The sequence below is a fragment of the Astyanax mexicanus genome, chromosome 14 (genome assembly GCF_023375975.1).
Source record: "Astyanax mexicanus isolate ESR-SI-001 chromosome 14, AstMex3_surface, whole genome shotgun sequence".
In the NCBI taxonomy this organism is placed as follows: domain Eukaryota; kingdom Metazoa; phylum Chordata; class Actinopteri; order Characiformes; family Acestrorhamphidae; genus Astyanax; species Astyanax mexicanus.
In genome coordinates, this window is record NC_064421.1 from 18,974,170 (window position 1) to 18,997,633 (window position 23,464).

At 38.1% G+C, this 23,464-nt stretch overlaps 3 protein-coding genes across 9 annotated transcripts in view; 2 read left to right on the forward strand and 1 right to left on the reverse strand.

Annotated features, from left to right (window-relative positions):
• Nucleotides 1-23,464, forward strand: part of ttc6 (tetratricopeptide repeat domain 6) — a 67,535-nt gene that overhangs the window by 33,356 nt on the left and 10,715 nt on the right. For 6 of the 7 annotated variants that reach the window (XM_049463646.1, XM_049463647.1, XM_049463643.1 and 3 more), the window contains 4 exons: nt 447-599; nt 2,255-2,428; nt 2,534-2,759; nt 6,807-6,954. In XM_049463646.1, the coding sequence (XP_049319603.1) occupies nt 447-599; nt 2,255-2,428; nt 2,534-2,759; nt 6,807-6,954 (701 nt within the window). Of the gene's footprint in view, nt 1-446; nt 600-2,254; nt 2,429-2,533; nt 2,760-3,655; nt 3,726-6,806; nt 6,961-23,464 lie in introns of those variants that run through there. The other variant, XM_049463648.1, reaches the window with a different exon arrangement.
• Nucleotides 10,092-12,047, forward strand: sstr1a (somatostatin receptor 1a). Its single transcript, XM_007251889.4, has one exon. The coding sequence runs from the start codon at nt 10,587-10,589 to the stop codon at nt 11,688-11,690; it is 1,104 nt and encodes a 367-aa protein (XP_007251951.1). The 5' UTR covers nt 10,092-10,586; the 3' UTR covers nt 11,691-12,047.
• clec14a (C-type lectin domain containing 14A) lies at nt 14,833-17,923 on the reverse strand. Its single transcript, XM_007251888.4, has one exon. It carries the CDS (start codon nt 17,823-17,825, stop codon nt 16,641-16,643), a length of 1,185 nt encoding a protein of 394 aa, XP_007251950.3. The 5' UTR covers nt 17,826-17,923; the 3' UTR covers nt 14,833-16,640.

The following is a 23,464-nucleotide window of genomic DNA, read 5'->3' on the forward strand; positions in this document are numbered from 1 at the left end:
AAGCAACAAGTCTGTATTTTCTTCAGTTAATGAATATGTGGATGTCAGTCCTGTTGAATAGTGCAACTTATGAAAAGGCTTCTTCTCTGTGTCAGAGCTGAGCAGTCAGAGCAAAGTCAAATATAAAGTAAATACAAAACATTCAGGTCATTACTGATTGGCTTATTTGACTTATTTGTAACCTGTTTGACACACATAATTCAAAATCCACAGTCAGTGCCGGTAAACACAAAATATGCTGGTGAATGATGCCCAAAGTGCAGTCACAACAAAAGACACAGCAGCCAAACAGGCAGATATTTGATTTGTTTGGCCTTTTCATTGAATGAATGCCTGCCCTCACTATCTGTCTTTCCTATTGACATGGCATTTGTATCCCTGCCTGTTGCACCTCATGCTGTGATTGATTTTAACAGAGCTTTGCTGATACAGTATCCCTCCACCAGGTTTTTGGATGCTTCCAGAGGGCCTGGAATCAGTTCACAGTGGCTGTGGAGGTTAATCCGAAGTGCTGGGCTGCCTATGAGGGAAGAGCTATTGTCAATCTGCAGATGGGGAACACATATGCAGCCTTCCAGGACATAAACAATGCTCTGAAGGTATCTGTGCCAACAGGGTTTGTTCTGATTTTAATATAGAACAATGTGTATTAATAGAACTGTTGCTGAGGCATAAAGCTTCTCATGCCGTATGCTCTATTGAATCATTTACTAAAATAAAACACCAGTTGAGGCCCTATTCTTATAATGTTTTATTCTAAATATATCTTATAATACATACAATGTTAGATCATACAGACCTAATGAAGTTGGTCAGTTTCTGAGAAGGTTTGTTTTGTTGCTTCGTTTTTTTTTTCTCTCCTCCAACACAAAGTAAAAGGAAAAGAAAATATAGAGTTATTGTTCGAATATTTTTGGACAGCAATACAATAAAGAATACAGATATTCAGGTTGTCCCAACTTTGGTTGAACTTGATTGAATGTGGGTTTTTTTTTTACGCAAATAGTGATATGTAAACCTTTTTAACTAAATGCTTTATATTGATACTTTTTGAATCACCTATTGTGATTATACCTCATGAAGCTCATCATATGTAGCATATTATTTATGTAGAATAACATTTAATAATGAAATGCTCCCTAATGACATGATTCAGAATATTTCCTAGTCTTGTAAAATTATCATTTTGGATACATGTGTTTTTGGACTGACCTCTGACACTGATATGCATGTAGAGCAACCTACATTGAATGTGGATGTGATTTTTTTTTTTTTTTGCACAGAAAATTCTAGCCAAATGCCACTAGTCACAATCAAAACTACCATGACTTCTTTTTTTATATATATAATTTTAGTATAGTTTCCTTCCCAATTTACACGGCCAATTACCCAATACACTCATTAGGACTCCCCCTGTCACTAATAATGCCCCAACACCAGAAGGGTGAAGACTAGCACCATTCATTGAACACGCACATTTTTTCGTGAACGTTGAACTGAACGCAACACATTTTTTAATAAAGGACCTGAATGTGAATTAGTTCACATTATGTGTCATGAACAGCAGACATCCCTGTAAATGAACGTTGGCTAGAGAGCGCGAGGGCGAGAGAGAGAGAGAGCGCGCGAGGACAAGAGAGAGAGAGTGCGGAGGGCAAGAGAGAGAGAGAGCGCGGAGAGAGAGACAGAGAGATACAGAGAGAGATACAGAGAGAGCAATGACGGGACTGAGAGAAAGCGCTGCAATTAAAAAAAAAATGGCTAATGGAAGTGATGGCACGGAGACAGACACCGATTCTCCTTCATCACCTGGTAAGAAACCCACAATTGCAGTGCATCACAGCACGCTCGGAGGAAAGCGCAGCGACTCAGTTCTGATACATCAGCTCACAGACGCCCTATGCTGCAGACATCACCCCTACCATGTTTTCTATTACATATTCCTGTTTCACATGTCTGCACAACTTTGGAATTGGAATGTCCAATCCATCAGCACCCTGTATCAGGCATCATTCAAAATCTGATAATTTATGTCACCTTGCCATGAGCATACTGGCCTGTGCTCAGCCTCACTCACAAGATAACACCTCACATCTTATACAGCTTTGGGCGAGCTGTGGGCAAGTCGTTCTTTGAGGTACCATAGTTTGCGTACTGCAATCCCATGACTTTTGGCATGTCAGTGTAGCATTAAACTTTCAATTTAAATGTGTAAAATGCATGTAAAACATGTCTGTCTGCACCTTTTCTACAGTGTAATCCTCACTCAGACCAGCTCCTCACAAATCGAGGTGTGATAAACCAGTTCATGGGAGACAAAGTCAGCGCCATGAGTGATTATCAGAGAGCCATTTCCCTCAACCCCACCTGTGCTCTTGCTTTCTTCAATGCTGCCAACCTCTATTTCTACAACAGACAGTTTGAGCAGGTAACAGCGAGGCCAGCTGCTATTTTCATGTCATGTTGAGGATGGTGAAGAGGAAGCACTTACACCAATAGCAATCACTGTGACACTCTCTGCTCTGTTTTTCAGGCGTGTGAGTACTACAGCCGGGCCATTGAGCTGGACCCTAGTGACGAGTCGCCCATCCTGAACCGAGCCATTAGCCTAGCTCTGCTGCGGAAAATTCCAGAGTCCTTACAGGACTTCAGTGAAGCTCTCCGTCTCTGCCCTTATTCAGCTCATATCTACTTCAACAGAGCTAACCTGTACCACTCCCTCAGAAAGTATAAAGCAGCAGAGAGGGAATTCACACAAGGTGGGCAACTAGGAAATGTGCATCATTTAATATGGCATGCTGATGTGAGTATTTGTTATCATACAGCTCTGGAAAAAAATAAGAGATCACTTCAGTTTCTGAATCAGTTTGTCTGATTTTTTTATTTATAGGTACAGTATATGTTAAACGTTGTTGTTTTATTCTATAAATTACGAAAATTCCAAATTAAGATATTGTCATTTAGAGGGTTAATTTGCTGAAAATGAGAAATGGCTGAAATAACATTAAATGCAATAATAAATAAATAAATAATGCAAAGAAAACAAGTTCATATTCATAAAATTTTTAAAGTTCAGAAATCAATATTTGGTTGAATATTGGTCACAGTTTAATAACAGATTTCATTTATCTTGGCATGTTCTCCTCCACCAGTCTTACACACTGCTTTTGGATAACTTTATGCCACTCCTGGTGCAAAAATTCAAGCAGTTCAGCTTGGTTTAATGCTTGTGATAATCCTTCTTCCTCTTGATTATATTCCAGGTTTTCAATTTTTTCAAATTTCCAGAGCTGTATGTGATATAGTGAACGTGCATCATCATCATTCTTAAAGGACTAATTTGGCAAAAAAAAACAAAAAAAACAAACAGTTATTATGATGACATGGAAATAGTGTGAAAATAGTGCACCATCATCTTTGTTAACCTAACTTGCAAGCATGATAAATACAAGATAAGCTAAATATTGTGTTTTTTAGACATTACAGGTGCTTCAAACCTTCCTTTTGTCTGTTTATTGCAGTGCATTGGGGGTGATGCATGAAGTTATACATCAAAAATGAAATTGTGATAACAATAAAATTAACATAATTTATCAAATGAGAATGGTAGCATGCAGCTGTCCCTGATCATATACCTTCATATTGTGCTATATAGGTTATGCAAGCTCTAAACTGCTGGCACAGCTGAAAAATCCACGTAAATCCCATGAGTGCAGTTTTGAAAGGTATGTTATATTATGCCGGACAAAATAAGAATGCAAAGCTGAGAAAACACAATTTTCAGTTCCGGTGTGGTCCAGGTGATATGTATCACAAAATTAAGTTTTCTGGAGGCTTATGAATAAGTTGTAATATTATATATATTTATTATAATATATGGCTATTTCTGTCTGAATCTCAAATAGCTCATTGCTCCCTAAAAAGTGAACTATATATATGAAAAAAAAAATACAATAACTGTGTTCCAAAGCAAAGTAGCAAAGGTAGGGAGGGTCCTCGCTAGGACTGTCAGATGAAGATTCCAGTAGCCTGTAGGTCTCATAAATGGGACAGTCTCACATGTCTAAAACTAATATTCTAAAAATAAACTCTGCTCTGGATGCTTCTGCCATGTTTGCCCAGTTTTGTAATGCTGATTTAGCACATGGCCAGAGAATTGTGAAGTTCATGAAAATCACATCAGTTATGTCCTTCAAATTGCTCCAAATACCGGTTGCATTAGTTGCATGTTGCAAGTTATGACCTTATTATTATCATTCCATTTTTTACTTATGTCTTTTAATGTTCTTAAGCATTTTCATGGATTAAAAACTACTGTCAGTGAATAATTAGATGAGGCATTACCTAAATATTTAATAATGTTAATTACTATCAAAAGTACTGTTGTGTGTGACCCATATAGTAAAGCATTTATTCTTTGTAAATGAACCTTCTTTGACGTTGTGGCCAAGAAATTGCTCCTACTGTGGCTGAGTTTGTAACAAAGATAATGTCAATGCTAAACTGCACCAAATTTTAGATTTCAACATATGAATAAATGTTTAAATGTGGAGTTCATATATTTATGACTTGCATAGTTCAATACGTATGTAGTTCTGTGTTGTTTGAAATGAACCTCTATGATTTCTTCACTTTTCTTTGTGTGTTAATATCTCTCTAAATATGATAACTTTTATTATTACAGAGCTAGGTGTAAAGTGAGGGAAATGTGAGTTTTTAAATATATCTGAATGCGTTTGTATTGTGCATAAATCTACTGTAATGCAATTGTCATTAACCTTAACAATCACTTTAACTTCAGCCCATTGTTTGACACTCTTATATCATTTGAGATGCAGATTAAATGAACGGTTATGTTTGCCTCTATCATTTTATATCTATGGTGTCTAACTAAGACTAGATGAAGCTGAAGGAAAAGTTTCCTCATTACTGTCATAGATATTATACATCAATTAGCTGGGTTAATTGCTTGTGGCGAGGTAGCCTTTCCTTGACAAAGCAAGAAGAGTATATAATATGAAGTATCTGTCAGATTGATGAGCAGAGCGATGCTGAAGACATGACACAGCTGTCTTCCCCTGTCTAATCGTTCTCTATCAGTCACCTCTGTGCACCTCTGATAGAGCAGAAGCGGCTTTACAGGTTGCTTTTTCAGCTCAGTGAGGTATTGTGGATCTGTACAGCCTGAACCTGAAAAGAAAACAAACAAAAAAAATACATTGGTTTCAGCTCATGTAGCCACGACACTCCTTTCTCTTTTGTGTAAAACAAGAGGCAGATGGTTACTATGGTTACAGTGTAAACCCAGTGCTAGTTTTCCACTGCATCTGCTCCACCAGCACGGAGAGCTCAGATTGGGAATTTGAAATTTGATTTAAACGGTTGCGTTGTACATTACTGTATAAAGAATCTTTTTTAATATCTTTATTTTTAGGATTAGTAATTTGCACTGTTTGGAGGAAAGTGAAAATAGGTGGTGAGAACAGGTGGAGAACAGGTGGTGTTGTGGAGAGCAAGTCAGCCCTTTTATAATCAATCAATCACCTTTTAAACATTTTCAGCATATGTGTGTGATTTGTTAGTGTCTATCTATAGGTCTATAATAGACTGTATGTATAACAGTGCACACACTGTTTGTGACAGTTCAGTGCTCACATGTACTATAAACACTATGGGGCTATTTCCCAGGAACAATGCCTATTGTTGAACTACACAGCATTTTGAATGAAGAATTTCCATTGAAAGATAAATATAGCTCATGACCAGTCTTAATCAGGGGGTCCTTCAAAAATCTTAAAATGTCTTAAATCAAAATTCTGGTAATTCTGAAATTGTCTTAAATTTACTGGAAATTAAAAAAATTAAATTAATTTTTTTTAGACAATGCGTTTAATGCCGGTGGGAAAACACAGTGGCCCACCATGAACATCTAACAACTAAGGTTAGCGGAGCTAGCTAAGATCAGCGACGAGCCTACTAAATTACCGAGGAGAAAACTAAGGTTAGCGGAGAGCTAGCTAACATTAGCAGCGAGCTAGCTACGTTACGGAGGAGAGAACTAAGGTTAGCGGGGCTAGCTAACATTAGCGGCAAGCCTACTAAATTACCGAGGAGAAAACTAAGGTTGCTTGTTCTGCTGCCGAGTGTGGCATTAAGTTGGCTGAATGCTACAGTGCCCACTCGTGCACTAATGCAGAATTATGCCATCAGACTTTATGTAGATGAGAAAATGAATATGGTTACTACATTAATATAGAAAATCTATGAAAATCTATGATATATGATAATGCATGTTAATGCATGCAGTTAATCTGAAAATGAATAATATAAGCAGTTAGTGATAATATAATTATAATTCTATAAATAGATTAAAAGAACACAATTCACTGTGCATGTTTACATTTTAACACTTAAAATGATAGTTTATTTAAAATGTTTTTGTATGTTCATGTTCAATTACATGCAAGCCCAAGAAACATCAATTGTAAATGTACCGACTGAGTGATGGAAATTTATGGAAATGAACAAAGCAAATTGCTTTAAATGGTCCTTATTGTCCCTCCATTTGAATTGAAAAGCAAAATGTCCTTCTCTTCCACATCGTCACTGTGAATTCAGGAAATTACACAGGAGACTGTTTTTAAAAGCGGGTATGTGATGCAGGCCACTCTCATTCATGATGGTCCGTTCAGAGAAGAATGAGACATAGTGACGGTGAATAGGAGTATTGTGTTGGTGAAACTAATTAAAGCTCAGTGACATTTCATGCAAATAATACTGTGCATCTATGTGTGTATGTGTTGTAGCTCTCCAGCTTCAGCCTGACGATGCTCTGCTGTATAAGCTCAGGGCAGATGTGCGTGGTCATCTAGGGCTTATGGAGGAAGCAGTCAAGGACTACAGAACTGCAGTGGAGCTCCAGGATTCTATACAGCGTCCAGATTCTTTTAGCAGGTGATTACAGCCCCTCTGAAGAAAGCACTCGCTGTGAGTGTTTTAGTTGCTAGATTAAGTGTTCAGACAGAGATTTGATTAAACACTAAATTTGCTAATAGCTATGATGACTTTATTACTATAATCGCTGTGTACTGATGTGTGTGCATATTTAAACACCATTTATTGCATTCCCTTAAGTCTGTATTGTATTTGCTTTTGATTTGTCAACAGCAGTTTTCACACTTCTCCATTGTCCCTAATGCTTAAAGGTAAAACTGCCAGAAAGCTTTTTGTGTCATCTGTTGTACTTTTAAACATATCAAGAAATATCAAGAACTAGGTTAGAATTTATTGTTCTAAAACTTAACTCACTGAGAAATTCACCCTGATTCAGCTACCCTACCATCCCTTTCTGGTCATTTTGACTGTTGTATAATGTCCATTCCTACTAGTGGTTGTGATAAATTTGTAAATTAGCCTGGTCTTCTCTGGGCATCTACCTAATGCTGTTTTTGCTAAGCCAGTTCACTTGCCCACTTCCGAGGCTGTAGCAAATCATGTTCCTGCTATCTTGCTCCATACCTGGCAACCTGGGGTGTGGCAATAGGGCTGAGAAAAGGGCAGTGGAAGGGATCAGAAGCTAAAACACAAAAAAAAGTTTCCAATCCTTAACATACCATTTCAAAGAAGAGCATATTGGCTAATGATATGATATGTTTGATACCACATATTGAAAATATATAATGAAAACAATACAATATATTATAATATCTTGGTTTTTCTTGATTTTAGGGGTCTTGGTATAGACCCTGACTCAGTTCTAGAAGTCTTGACTATGACACTCAATAACACAGATGGTAATTTAGAGGTTTTTGATTGTATTTGGAGAGAATCAGACAATCCATTGGCTTAAAATTTTACAGAGTTAAAATCTCAACTAGCCTCTCTCATCAAGGCCGCTATGAAGGTTACAGAGAAAAAAAGAAAAGAACAGTCTGTACTCAGAAGAGCACAGAAAGTCATAGCTGACCTATTCCATGTGATTTCCTCTGAGCATCACAGTAATACTGGGGGAATGTGGAATACAGAGGCTGATGTAGGTCAAATAATAAGCTCTTATAATAAGTCTATGTATGTGTCAATGAATATGTTTGAATACATTGTCTGTACTGTGTGTGCAGCTGGTCTGAGTCCAAGAACATTTCCCTGAGAGGAGAATGACGTATATCATATCATATCTTATCTAAACAACCTTTATAATAGAATCCAGTGAGCAATGACTTTTCATTTAATGTGTTCTGTGTTTATTGATAAGTACAGAGAAACATGTGTAAGTGATTTTATGTGGTTCATGGCCATATGCTACAAATGTGGCAAATAATAAGGCTGAGAAACCGTGAAGTGTTCATTAAACAAACCATCGATTGAAGCTTGAATTGTCCTTTTCTGCATTTATTACAAAAATATATAAAATTTTCATTTAAGAGGGAACACTGCTTTGCTCTGATATTAAACTCCAATAAAAGTGTAAGTGCATAATGCAGGAGAAGCAGCTTAACACCTGCCCTGGCTCCACTCCACCTTCCAGAGTGATAGAGAGAGAGAGTGTTAACACAGCCATCTGCTCCTCTTACACACAGAGCTCTGATGGCTGTGCTGAACACACTTCAAGGTCAACTTGAGCTCCTCTCTGAATAAAAACAAAGAAGTGGTATTTTTAGATATCTGACCAGTTCACTTTAAAACTCTGTTCCCTTTCACTCCAAACACATATTTTATCTTCAAAGTGGAGCAGAATATATTTAACAAGAACATTTAAAAAAACATTTCAGCAAAATGCTTTTTATTTAATTTCATTTTGTTATTTAGTGAAGTTGCTTTATTCTGAGCCATGACAACTATATGAACTATTTCAGGGTTTTTAAGGTTTTCCTTTTCTTGGTAATATTTCCTCCTGTTATGGAAAGCATCATGCAAATGATTTTTGGACTCTTTGCACCCTATTTATTATTATGTTTTAGTTTAAATGATCAAAACTAAGCTTCTTTCTTTCTTTAACCACTGATCATTCAGTACCTCCTAATTATTCAGTATCTTCTTATTATTCCATAAACAGTGATTATTCAGTAACTACTGTTTATTAACTACGCTTTATTCAGTTACTTCACATTATTCACTGCTGATTATTCAGTAACTCGTGTTATTCAGTAATTTCACATTCTGTGCTGATTATTCAGTAACTACTGTTTTTCAGTAAAATCACATTATTCAGTGCTGTCACATTATTCCGTACTGATTATTTAGTAAATTCACATTATTCAGTACTGATTATTCAACTACTATTTATTCAGTAACTTAAGTTGACATTTTTAAGTACTGATTATTTAGTTATTTATTTAGTGACTGAACATTTATTGCAGTAGCTTCACTTTATTTAGAAACTTCACGTTATTCAAGTAATTATTATTTAGTAACTACTGTTTATTCAGTGACTTCACATAATTTAGTACTGATTATTGAACTACTGTATTCAGTAACTTTATTTGACATTATTCATTACTGATTATTCAGCTTTTTATTCAGTGACCTAACATTATGCACAAGCTTTACACTATTCAGTAACGTCACATTATTTAGTACTAATTATTCAGTAACTACTGATTATTCAGTAACTTAACATTATTCTGTAACTTCATATTATTCAGTGACCTCTAATTTATTAGTAATTATCAATTATTAATTAACTCCATGCTATTTAGTAACTACTGGTCATTATACTGATTATTAACTGCTATGAATTGAATGTGTGAAGTTTAAAGCGTTGAAGAACCCTTTAAAATGGTTCTGTATAGCATTAACAGGTTAAATAGTTAAATAACATGTTTCACTGCTAAGCAGAAGTGGTTTGGAGGGTTCAGTGCATTCAGTGCATCCACTAGCTGGCTTATAGTGGTGGTATGAAAGCGTGTAACAGGTGTTTGGACCTGTGGAGGGTCCTGGCATTTCTCCAAATGACTCATGAAATGAATTACTGATAATTTTCTGTCTTCGGTGTCAAAAACAGGAGACTGTGCTTTTGTTAACATCAGAACGCCATCACTAGATGGTGCCAGAAATAGCTGTTTGTATGGATTTCATACACAGCAACTTCCGTGTCAGAATCACAGGTGCTTGCTGTGGTCTGAGGAATAACAGCACAACAGCATAACAGCATCACACAAGTGCAGGTTAGCAGTTTGTGAAAGCGTGAGGAGAAGGAGGAGGAGGAGAAGAAGGTGGGTGGTGCAGCTGTAGGTGAGGCAGCAGGTGAGGAGGCGCTTTAATTGTGGTGAGTTGAAGTGATATAAAGAGAAGAAAGAAGATAGAGAAGAGGAGAGGAAAGTTGTGTCACGGTGTGACGCGAGAATCAGCGCTGATTCTGGAGGGCGCTTCTGTCTTAAGTCTCGGATCCACGTCACTTTGCGGCGTCTGACGTCGCGTCTCTAAATTTAAAGCGAGGGGATGTTTAGTGGAGTAGCTGTCCATGGTGCTGAAGCGCTTCCCACGCTGCGGCGGAGCGAGCGGAGCGAGAGGGCAGGGGAGGAGGAGGAGGATGCGCCTGGCGGAGTCCGGAGACGAGGTCACTTGTGCGCCGCTTGACCCGTGACAGCATGCTGGCCAACGGCTCGTACCGGAGCCTGGAGGACGGCGCGTTCCTCAACGCGTCCGCCGGCAACGAAACGCAGACGCACGGCGAGTCTCACGGCAGCGCGATCCTCATCTCTTTCGTGTACTCGGTGGTGTGCCTGGTCGGGCTCTGCGGCAACTCCATGGTGATTTACGTGATCTTCAGGTACGCCAAGATGAAGACCGCCACCAACATCTACATCCTGAACTTGGCGATCGCGGACGAGCTGCTGATGCTCAGCGTGCCGTTCCTGGTCACCTCCTCGCTGCTGCACCACTGGCCGTTCGGCTCGTTCCTCTGCCGCCTGGTTTTGAGCGTCGATGCCATCAACATGTTCACCAGCATCTACTGCCTGACCGTGCTGAGCATAGACCGCTACATTGCGGTGGTGCACCCCATCAAAGCGGCCCGCTACCGGAGACCCACCATCGCCAAGATGGTCAACTTCGCCGTGTGGATGTTCTCCATCCTGGTCATCCTGCCCATCATCATCTTCTCCACCTCCACCCCCAACTCGGACGGCTCGGTGGCGTGCAACATGCAGATGCCCGAGCCGCAGCGGCGTTGGATGGCCGTGTTCGTGGTGTACGCGTTCCTCATGGGCTTTCTGTTTCCGGTCATCGCCATCTGCATGTGCTACATCCTCATCATAGCCAAGCTGCGCGTGGTGGCGCTGAAAGCGGGCTGGCAGCAGCGTAAAAAGTCCGAGCGCAAGATCACGCTCATGGTCATGATGGTGGTGACCGTCTTCGTCATCTGCTGGATGCCTTTCCACATCGTGCAGCTCGTCAACGTGTTCGTGGAGGAGCACAACGCCACGCTCAGCCAGCTGGCCGTGGTTCTGGGGTACGCCAACAGCTGCGCCAACCCCATCCTGTACGGATTCCTGTCCGACAACTTCAAGCGCTCCTTTCAGAGGATCCTCTGCCTGCGCTGGATGGACAACGCGGCCGAGGAGCCCATCGACTATTACGCGACCGCGCTTAAAAGCCGGGGATACAGCGTGGACGAGTTTCAGCCGGACAATCTGGAGTCGGACAGCGCGTACAGGAACGGGACCTGCACCTCCAGAACTACTACCCTGTAGCGCGCAGCACTGTGGAGCCCTGCTTCTTTTTTCAGACTGTGGACTTGAACAAAGGACGATTTATCGAATTATTGGCGTATTTAATTTATTTTAGTATTGGTGTACGAGTGTGTGTGTGTGTGCGTGTGTGTGTGTGTGTGCGTGTGTGTGTGTGTGTGCGTGTGTGTGTGTGTGTGTATGTGTGTGTGTGTGTGTTCGACTTCTGCTGGCGTTGTTAAAATAGGCAACTTGTCATGACAGGACATGATGACAACAATTATGTGACATTCTTCTTTGGAAAAACAGAAAAAACAGTATAGCCCACTCTAGATTTTCTATTAAAATGCTCATGAATAAACACCTTATCCGAGAGCCACACTGCTGAGAATGTGTTTATATATGGGAGTGAGAATGAGAGATGAGATGAGAATGCCTGGCCTAGATTTTAAATAATTTGCTTCATTAGATTTCTGTTACACTGCAAATATTCAGCTACATAAGGAATGAGGTGGTAGCTGCACCTCAATGGTACTTGTTGACTCAATAAAAGGTGCTACAATTTATTTTTTTTGCAATGCCACAGAAGAACATACTTTGACTTTTATAAACCTCTAAAATGTTCTTCACACACTTGGTTCTCTAATGCCAATGCAACAGCTCTGTATTACTTATTTCTCTTTACTTGGATGATCCATTTTAAATGCCTTTTAGATGCTCACCTAACATTCAACTGCCATTCAGCTTCATTCAGCATAAAAAATGAATGTTGATTAAATGCAGCTGAACTCTCAACTGAATGTAGATGTTTTTTTAAAGCTTATGCTAACCCTAACCTTACCCTAGCATTAACCTAAGGGTTTAAACTTTAACCCTAAATCTAACCCGAAACCTAGCTCTTAAAAGTTAAGGTTGGGGTTATATTCAATAGAGAATCATTTACATTTAATTTGGTTGAATGTTTGTTGAGCATCTACCCAATATTATATCATTAAAGAGAACTCTGATATGAAATGGACTTGGGGTGTAGTGAAACATGCAAACAAATACAAACTTTTGTCAAATAGCTCACGGACATTCATTCCCAGCATTCTGAAATACAATGCTTTTAGTTGATGCTCCCAACAGGCTTACAATGCTAGAAATAGGGGCAGTTTTACCCATGCTCTATTTTTACACCATTATCAAGCTCAAATTAGCTCCAAAAATACACAACTAAAACTTTATACACACAGTTTATGGCAGCCACAAGATGGCGGCGCCTGGAGAACTACCTAAAGGTACTATATGTATAAACTGTGCACTTTCAAAGCTCTCAGTGCTTTCTTTGCATGGGCCATGGGCCATGCTATGCCCATATCACTGGCATCGTAAGCCACATGGAGAATCAGCTAAAAGCCTAAAAGCACTGTATTGTGCTGCATGCTGGGGGCAAATAGAGTTGAGCTATTTAACAAAAGATCATTTCCATTATCCTGTTTTGCTACACTCCTAGTCCATTTCATACTGGAGTTCTCCTTTAAAACAGCTATTTGTTGTGAAATGAATGCTCTGTGGAGCTGGTGTGGCAGGAGCTGGTGGCAATTCCTTGTGTTCTATTCCTTGATTTTCATCCATCCTCATAATTAATTGCTTCATTCAACACTAGTCAGAGTTCTGTCAGTTTTGGTTCACTCTCAGTCAGGAAATAGATGGTGTTTAAATTCCCAGTTTTAAATTAACAGTGAACACTGTCAGGACTGATTAACTCCTCCAGTGTTAAATGATTTGCTCCACCCTTCACATGTGTAGCTCTGGAGTTTTACAGCAGCAAAGAACTCTGGGAAGCAGGATTTACCTATTGTAAATCCTGTGTAGTTTTTAAAAGATGTACAATAAAGATTTTTTAAGTATTTTGTAGCTGCCACTGGTCACAGAGTTTACAGACAATTACTGTTTACAAGGCAAGCCTCAGGCTATCTTAGTTAATGGTCTTTACTGTATAATGGTTTGGTTGTTAAAAAGGAGCTACTGACCTAATCAACTTAAAGAATTTCTGTTTGAAACATTCCACCAATGTTTTTTTTTCAGTGAATAAAGAAACACTCCTAATACTAAAATATTATATGAACCCCTTAAAAAGCATTTTCCCGTATACAGGCTACAAGTGTAGGTGATACAAAACCCTTTTTCTCTGCAGTAAAAAACATACTTACCTTCTGAAAAATTGAGGGCTTAGAAATCTCTTGGACACTTGGGCTGGACGCTGCCTATTCACTCTCTACTCCACGTAATAATTTCAGATCAGTAACAGGAATCAAACCCAAATTCTGCAGGTTTGAAAATAGACATAAAAACTAGACAAACATAATGGTACTAAAGGTTTGGAGGACATGAACTGTTTGATTTGTATCCAGGAATGAGCCAATTTTATGATTTTATTTATTATATTTTGACATTAGCAGATTTACTTAAATGCGTCGTTCTATTTTCTATTACAATTATGCTTTTCAGTAATGTTTCTTATCAAACATGAAAGCTTTTTATGTAATGCTTGAACAGAAATTCTAAAGATTTAGTGGTGGAATGTCAGGCAGACAATTGCCAAAAATCTTGGCCTGTTAATTAAAAAAGTGAGGAGGTATTTTATGCAGATTTAACAAAAATGACATAGAAAAGAAAGGCAATTTTAATATCAATACTGAAAAAATTTTATGTTCAATTAACTCTGGTATTTTAAGGTAATTTAACCATGTAAAAGAATGGCACAGTTGCCATTATTTTACAGTACATTCCTGTTAAACTGAATCACACTGACCCTGTTCAAATACAGTTAAAACTGTGACTGGCACTAATAACCCTGTAAAAATACTGTAAGATCCTGGTGACCACATAGCCAGTATTTTACTATAAACTTTATTATCTAGAGTAAAATACCATAATTCAATTTACAGTAATTAGCTGTTACCTAAATCACAGTACCCCACTGAAATACGGGAACCACGACTGACAGTATATTTATTTTAACATTTTAATCTGCAGTAGAATACATTAATGAGCTTTACAGTAATTAACTATTTAATTAAATCACAGTAGTAACCCTATAAAAATGCAGTAATACACTGGTGATGGTAGCTGGCAGGTTTGTGCTGTGATTTTACAGTAAGATTGTTACAGTGAAAAGAAGTCTTTGTAGCACCTTTATTTTTATGACATAGATCATTTTTCAGAAAAACTACATATTTGCAATTCCATTCTGAGAGAGTAAATGTAGAGGCTGTACCTTAGAGGGAATATTTACATTGTTATTTTTCTCAGACAGTGAGTGTATTATTGGGACAGTGTTTTACCGAAGACCACACAACCGCATATCATTAAAAATAGTTTCGCTAGATTTTTCTAGTTTTCTTACTCAGGTCGTCTCAGAGAGTTTCCTAAATCTGCTAAAATACTAATAAAAATAAACAACCCTTGAGATTAATACTCCCTCTGGAGAGCAGAAGGGGAGGGGTTTCCCACCCCTACATAATTAATATTCTATACAATCAGCGGTAGAAGAATGTAGGCAAACTAATGAGGAAGTGAGACTGGTGCATCGTAAACTGTGATGTTCTGTTTAGTGCTGTGGTGTTTCTTTTCTCACCTACTGTGCATTAAAGAATACACATGCAGGAAGTGTTTCCCCTACACTTTAAGACTGGATACATTCAATTTACTTGAATAATTTAAGATAATGTGTTGCCTATTGTTTATAATAATAAAAAACGTGAGTTAATTAGATTCACAGCTTTTAATTATTATTCATAAATTGTAAGTTAATTAACTTGATGTTTTTTGTTATATCAATTGCTTGCACACATAATTCTACTTTGAATATTATGGACAGGTTAATAAATTGATTTGTATTTTTTAATTTATGTAAGTAAAAAATAGATTATATATTGAAATACTGACAGACAATTAGAAAGAAAAAGAAAACTCTATATTGTGAACAGTATAGCACATAGCCAACACAGAATTAGCAGCTCAGAATAGAATGCTTGCTCTTACAACCTACTACAGATAGTGAATCATTATATATGACCTAAGGTAGACTGGAGTAATCACTACACACTGATGGCGAGTTTCAGAGGTCAGGAACTGTAGGACATAACCAGTATGCAAATAGATTGTGCCAATCCAGAAGGAAATGGTATATTTGAGTTAGTCAATGGCAAAAAAATAAATTCAAAAATGTATTGAATATTTAAGTAGTTTGAATATACAAGTTGCGACAAATGTTTATTATTTAACTCAAAATAGTTGGATATAGTAATATCCAATGTAGTAGGAATGTACCATATTTAAATCAGGTCAGCTTATGGATTATTTATGCTCAGTGTTAAATATGAATATGGATTCTGGCAAAGTTTTTTATCCAAACTCTGCATCCATGTTTTCTTTATTCGTGCATGCACATTACCTGAAAGCTTATGGATACAGCTTACACAGCATTTAGTTTTATTGTCTTATTGTCATTTTCTTACAATCATTTTGTTCTGAGAAAATAAGACATTATCACTTGATATTTTTGTCTTTGCCATAACAAGGCGTACATACATGTATTGATGTCTGCCTTTTAACAGTTTCATCAGATTTTAATTTAAGACTTCCAGTCATATTACACAGAGTATATGAAAGATGTTACACTGACATTTGTAATGTAGATTGTCCTGATTACCCTGTCCAACGCAAAGACCAGAAAAGTTTTAATGCAAAAAGTCCATGGATGTTTTAGTCTTTACAAAACAAACTCTTATAATCTTTGCATTATGCACCAGCACCCTGATTCTGATTGTAAAACAGCATGATTTCAGAGTAAAACTGAAAAGGCAAGCGTTCAAAGGCAAGAGTTTGTACTGTACATTCATTGTCTCTGAGGCACATTAATAGTTCTTTAAGAATACTGCAAGTCTGTAATTGAATTCCTCACTTTGACCAGGGCATTCCACTGTATTAGATCACCTCTCTGTCACTGACCTTCTCCATGGAGTCTGACCCATTCAAAGCCATCGACTCTTTGGAGACCTCAGCTCTTTTTTTGGCCCGTTTCTTAGAGCGTCTTATAAGGCAGCATTTGACGATGGCCACGGTGATCACGACCAGCACTACGAAGATCAGCAGAGCTATAATCACAGGAATGATGATGTTGGACAGGTCACCAGTGTTTCCTTCAAGGTGGACACTGTCTTCAGTTGTGCTTTCTGGTCGAACTGAGGGAGAATGCCTCCCCTCATCCATAGTAGAGGGAGTTGGGTTATCTTGGAACCCATGGCTAGATTCATGGCTAGGGTCCACGTTTCCTGCTTTACTGCAGTTGTCTGAGTCCTTACCATCCATACCATGTGTGTCTGGACACTTACACTTGTAAGAACCCAGCGTGTTCATGCATTTATGCTTGCATACCTGGAGTTCTTTACATTCATCCACATCCACACAGAATCCTTGTTTATCCTTTCTGTAGCCCTGGTTACATTCCATGCAAAGTCCTGATATGTCTGTGTCTGGTTTGTTTTGCAGCCTCCATTCACGCGTACTCTGTGAACAGGTCAGAGTGAAACTGGGCCCACTATTACAAGTCACCTGAAGAGTGTAGGGATCATGATGTTTTTGCATGATGTCTGCCTTCCCGTGCATTGTCGGATAAGGGCATGGCCACTGCTCACGCTGTCCTTCATGTTTGCAAACAAAGGGATATGCATGCTTGCAGCCGCTAGAGACAAACTGCCAGCTTTCTATTGTAGATCCTTTATACGTCACTGAGAGTAGTGCACAAAGAGCACTAGTGCAAGTACCTTGAGGTTCTGATTTCCACTTACTAGCATCAAATTCTGTGCTATTACCTATAATCCAGGAGAAACCCATGAGTGGAAGATTGGGTTGAACACAATCCCTCCTTTCTTTCCTTAATCCAATCCAGAATGAAGTCATGGTGATTTCTCCCTTGTTCTCAATGGCCTGAAGAATCTTAGCAATTTCACCCTGATTCTCCATGTTGGTCAAAAAACCTTTATCCAGCGTACAGGATCCCTGAGCATCATCAAATGCTTTTTTGTCCATGTGTACAGTGTAGAACATATCAGGAGTGGTGAAGACAACATTCAGAATGTTGAGAAAACATAATCCAGTCCAGTAATCCATGCCTCTCTCTCTTCTGTGCCTTGTGTCCGTCAGCAGTGCCTGTCTCTCAGCCTCCTGCCTCTCACTGTTTGGGACCTACTACTTTGTATGCACTTTCTTAGTCGCTCTGTAAGGTCCTCCCAAGACAACAAGCACAGGAAGCGTGCTCAGCCTTGATACGGAGCCCCACTTCCTCTAGGGTGGTGGTGCTGGTGAAGCAAAACAATAGCAACTCTGAAACGAACTAACTGCTCGCATTACCAGAGCATTCCCAGCCCGCTCCCACAGAGCAACTCCCACAGCAAAGTGACAGATGAATCCAAACACACAGAAAACAGTAGAAAAAGATTACAATGTTTCCCGCCAGATCTGCCACCAGCCCCGACTTCAGACATGGACACCCAAAATCCTCAATGGAATATCATGTTTCATTTGAACATACAGTTATGTTTTGCCATTTTCAGTAAAATGTGATGCTCTGAAAAGGCAGACAATATGACTCAGATGCCTCTGAGAGTGAGCATTACATTCAGAGGCAAATCACACTTCTTTCATGTTCGTAATGGATCTTTAACCGGATGTATTGAACAGAGAATGGAAAACAGAGGAAGAAACATGGCTCCTTTCACAAGGGAAAGCTCTCCACAGTAGCTTTTGTAGAAAAGGCTGCCTCTCACACTCACCGCCAACAACTTCCAAGTGCAACAAGTGATGATTGACTTGTGAAGGTGTGTAAAATGCTCTCTCGGGACATAAAACAGTGTTACATGTCCAACAGCTGCTTTACCATTCTATCAGGCTGATAGGCTTCTTTGTGAGGGAGCACCAGATGCTTCCTGGAGGAAATGCCCATGAATGGCCGGAAGTGAAGTCACAATTAAAGGGCTTGATTCTGTCTGGTAACACTGGGGGTGGGATACAAGCAGAGGAAATGGAATTTTGAGTGGCAGGAAAAAAGAGTGAGCTGAAGGCCTAGAGCAAAAAACAACAAACTGAAAAGTGTTCTAGGTGTTCGTCATCACTTCCAATAACAACCATTCAAAATGTTTGGACGCCATTAGCGAATAACTCAATGTATAGAGATTGTGCCTCGTGTTCGTGAGAGAAGCCGCATAGCTTAGAGTCTAATGCACTTCCTTGATGAGAATGAAAATACATCACTGATGTATAATGAGAACACATGGTCTTAAATGTACAGTTGGGATTAATGTTTATGAAGGAATTTGCTCCTGGATTATAATAGGGTAGAAATGTATGAGAATTTATAAGAGTAGTATTTATGAACATATTCACAAATCAGCCACTATGTTAACACCACCTCCTTGTTTATACATCCCCTGTCCAACTCCATTTTTTTTACCTCCAGTGAGCATTTAGTTCTCTAATTACAGACTTTGTTAACCTCATTTCATTCCATTCTTCTATGACCAGGACCCACATGATCACCTAAGAGCTGGTATTATTTTGCTGGTGGGTAATTATCAGCACTGAAATGGCCGTGTCATGCTGATATGGATTGAGTGGATTAGACACAGCAGTGCTGCTGGAGTTTTTAAACATCTCAGTATCACTGCTGGACTGAGAATAGTCCACCAACCAAAAATATTCAGCCAACTATAATTATAGAACATTATATTAAATAGAGCAAATAAAATTGACAATAAATGTGAAGAGGTATTAATGTTATGGCTAATCAGTGTTTGTGTATGTAAATGTGTTAGATCAGTTTAATTACATGTTAAGTGGCAATGGTCCTCAACGTTTCTCTTGGATGCATAACCTTCCCAAACAAAGCATTTGTTGCAGCCTGGTAAAAACTAATAAGGAGGGTGGAGCAGACTGCATTCTCAGTAAAGGTTTATTATCAGAATACTGTGTCTTTTGACTATTCATCATATTTATTACATTAACAGATTTAAGACTTCATACTGCACATGAAATCATTATTTTTCCATCTTAATCACTGTCATCCATGCGTCTACCCTGTTATGACAAGTTATCTTGAGATAATCCCGCCTCTTTAAGAAAGTAACCTTTGAGGTCAGTGACGTCACAAACTTCACACTGTTTTATTGTCAAGGGAATAAAGACACATACACATATTGCCTTTTAGAGTATTTATTTGCAAAAAATGAGAAATGGCTAAGATAACATAAAAAATGCAGAGCTTTCAGACCTCAAATAATGCAAAGAAAACAAGTTCATATTCATAAAGATTTAAGAGATTAGAAATCAATATTTGGTGGAATAACCCTGGTTTTAATCACAGTTTTCATGCATCTTGGCATGTTCTCCACCAGTCTTACACACTGCTTTTGGATAACTTTATGGCACTCCTGGTGCAAAAAATTGCAGCAGTTCAGCTTGGTTTGATGGCGTATCATCCTTCATCTTCCTCTTGATTATATTCCAGAGGATTTCATTTGATAAAATCAAAGAAACTCATAATTTTTAAGAGGTCTCTTATTTTGTTCCAGAGCTGTATAATACTAATATTAAATTCACTTAATATTTACCATATTGTCTCCATATTTAGCTGAGGCTAAGCTCAATCTGTCCAGACTGTCATGATAAATTATAAAGTTTGAAGGTAGAAGAATTTTAGAATATTAAAATTAATCTTTGAAGCAGTTACATACTTATAAAAAATCCTTTGTTTGAAAGTTATGAGACATCAAGAGATACAGTATTGTGATAATGAACTTGCTCTAATTGCTGTATAGTTAGTTGGTAATAGAGCTGTAGCTGTTCGAGCAGTAGGAAGACAGAAGCTGACACTGCTGTGTGGAAATGTGTAATGAATGATGTCAGTATGTTCAGAATGTTCAGATGTGTGGGAGGAGTTGCCTGGCTGGCTTAGTCATGGCACATGCATGGACTTAGTCCATCTGCTGAGCTGAAGAGTCCTAAAGAGTCCGTTCCACAGAGAGTACACAGATCAGCCAGAACTTTAGCACCACTGAGGAGGTGAAGTGAATAACTGATTATCTTCATATACAGTGGCATCTGTCAAGGGGTGGGATATGTTTAATTGTAAGATTTAAAGTGGTCAGCAGTACCTAAAACAAGTAGTTTCAAAAAGTACAACATTTCTAGATATGGACTTATTCTTATGTTAATCTTTACTTTATAGATTAATTGTTGTAAATTTTACACAGTTGTCTTTGATGCGCATGGGGTCGGTTTGCCATGTTCGGAGTGATGGCAAAAACAAGTAATCAAATAAAAACACAATTTTTGAAAATGTTTTTTTTTTTTTCTATATGTAGGTATTTCAATGCATCATTGGGCTAATTTCAGAAATAAAATCAATCCATTTAAAAGAGTGCAAGAATTTAATGTCCACCCAGTAATCTTAGGATAACCACACCCCTTTCGGAAAAAAAATTGTCATCAGTGGCACAAGCTTTACACTGTTTATTTTAAAAAGTCTAAGACACTTGCTGCATATTCAGCAAATAAAAATATTGATTTCACTTTATTTTCATATTGTCTACATAAAGTAAAGCTTAAGCTGTTCGTCCTGTCGTGGTACAATACAAGGTGGACAAACACAGGGTGGACAATCTTGGTAAAAATTGATATTTGATGAAAATGTCATGGTTACAACTGTAGGTCAACCACATTTTCATCAAATGTCAATTTTTGCCAAGATTGTCCACCCTGTACTTGTCCACACTCTCATGTTGCATGCATGACAGTTAAAAAGTAAAAAAAAAAAAGGAATAATGGATTAAGCAGGGAAAATATGAATTAGGTGTAGTTTGAGGTCTTATAAACATAATAAACTGACAAAAGAATCCAAAATGTTAAATCCTTTTTGTTTTGTTTGGAGTTGCCTAAAGGTACAGTATTTTGATAATGACGAGACCAGTTAACTTTGTTTGTAGTAATGAAGTATTTGACAGCTGATATTTGGACAGGTTCAGTATTTTCTTCACCTTGCTTTGTGCACAAACTATATTTTAAGGTGGATATGAAAGTACAGATGACTCTTACATCGTTTGAACTGCAATGTCCACATATCTTACAAAAAGACATCAGGAAAAGGAAGTTTTCTGACCTTTGTTTCACCCAGAGTATAACACAATTGCTTGAATCATCAGTTACCAAAAGGCCTCCTGAAACCAGAGCTGTTTCTCAAGAGAGAACAGAATTTATTGTACTGTACTATATGGACAAAAGTATTGGGACACCTGCTCATACATTGTTTTTTCTGAATTCAAGTGTATTAAATATTTTTTATTTAATTTATTTTATTGTTATCATGCTTTTGTATCATGCAGTAACCATCTCTACTCTCCAGGGAAGGCTTTTTACATAATCACCAGTCCCCTTCCCTAATTCACCCCATAAGTACTAGATGGAGCAGGAGACAAGAAAAAAAGTTTTTGTGACCAGTTTTTTCACTCTATTTTGTGCAAATTCATTCCAAAAGTACTGAATGGAGCACCATTAGCTCAATATTAATAGTGCCAACAGAAGCAGAACCTGTTAGAAACCTGTTTCTATCTGTGCCCAGCAGTTTGAGTGTACGACCCTCCATCTGAACAGATAGCACTTATCTACCCTCCAGTAGAGAACCATTATTTCATATTTCCATTACTGTGTTTATTACCCTATTATTTTTGATGACGTAGAGCTGTGACCTTGGTGATCTTAAGGAGCCACAGCTTCAGCAGCTACATGTGGGTAAAGAGCTGCCATTAAATATTATTATTAGAGTCCATTAAAACAGTAACAGAGCTAATTAGAGTACATACTGTCAGTCCACATTCTCACAACACATGAATAAAATATGGTGACATTTAATGAACTGAACACATACAAGGAAGCCCTTGAGGAAACAGACAGTCCTCGAGAGTCTATAGCTTGTGTAATTGTTACTTTATTATTTATGCAATAGTGCTGAAGAGCGCAGCACATGAGTGAGAGACAGCTGTTATTTTGCTTCAACACAAGGGACATTTTTAAGAATATGATAGATTCAGCTCATTAAACTCTGGACTTATTGGTCTATTATCAATCATTATTTATAAATACTTTTCAGAAATCGCAGAGTGCTTATTTTTTAGCAAATTGTAATCTACTTTTAATCTGTTACAAAATTAAACTTACATACAGCTTTGGAAAAAATTAAGAGGCCACTTTATAGGTATATGTTTGAGTATTTTGTTTATATCATTAATGATATTGAATTTGAAGGGTTACCTCAAGACACAACTTAAGAACGTTCCTTCTTGTATAAGCTGTTAGGTGTTGATCTTGTGAGTGAGGTTGAACAGTGGTCAGCATGCTCATGGCAAGGTGGCAAAAATATATTATGAGTTTGAGCAAGGCCTTATAGTTGGTGCCAGAAGGATGGGACATTTCAATTGAGATTTGTGGGCATTTATCTGTCCTTGATCAGCATTTATGACCAGTGATCATGACTGGCAGCATCTGGTTGGAATTGTCCACGCGACCTGGAAGAATTTAATAAAACATGACACTAGTTCCTGTCTCAGTATGTGTTTTAGGTTTCTTGTTGCTTTTGAAGGATGACATGCAAATAATTATGAAAGTACTGAAAGATTGTGCTTGTGTGCTTTAGTTTTGTTTATTTTAGAAGCACTCAGGCTCATGTTTTTGCTTACAGGACATCAAGGTCATTTTATTAA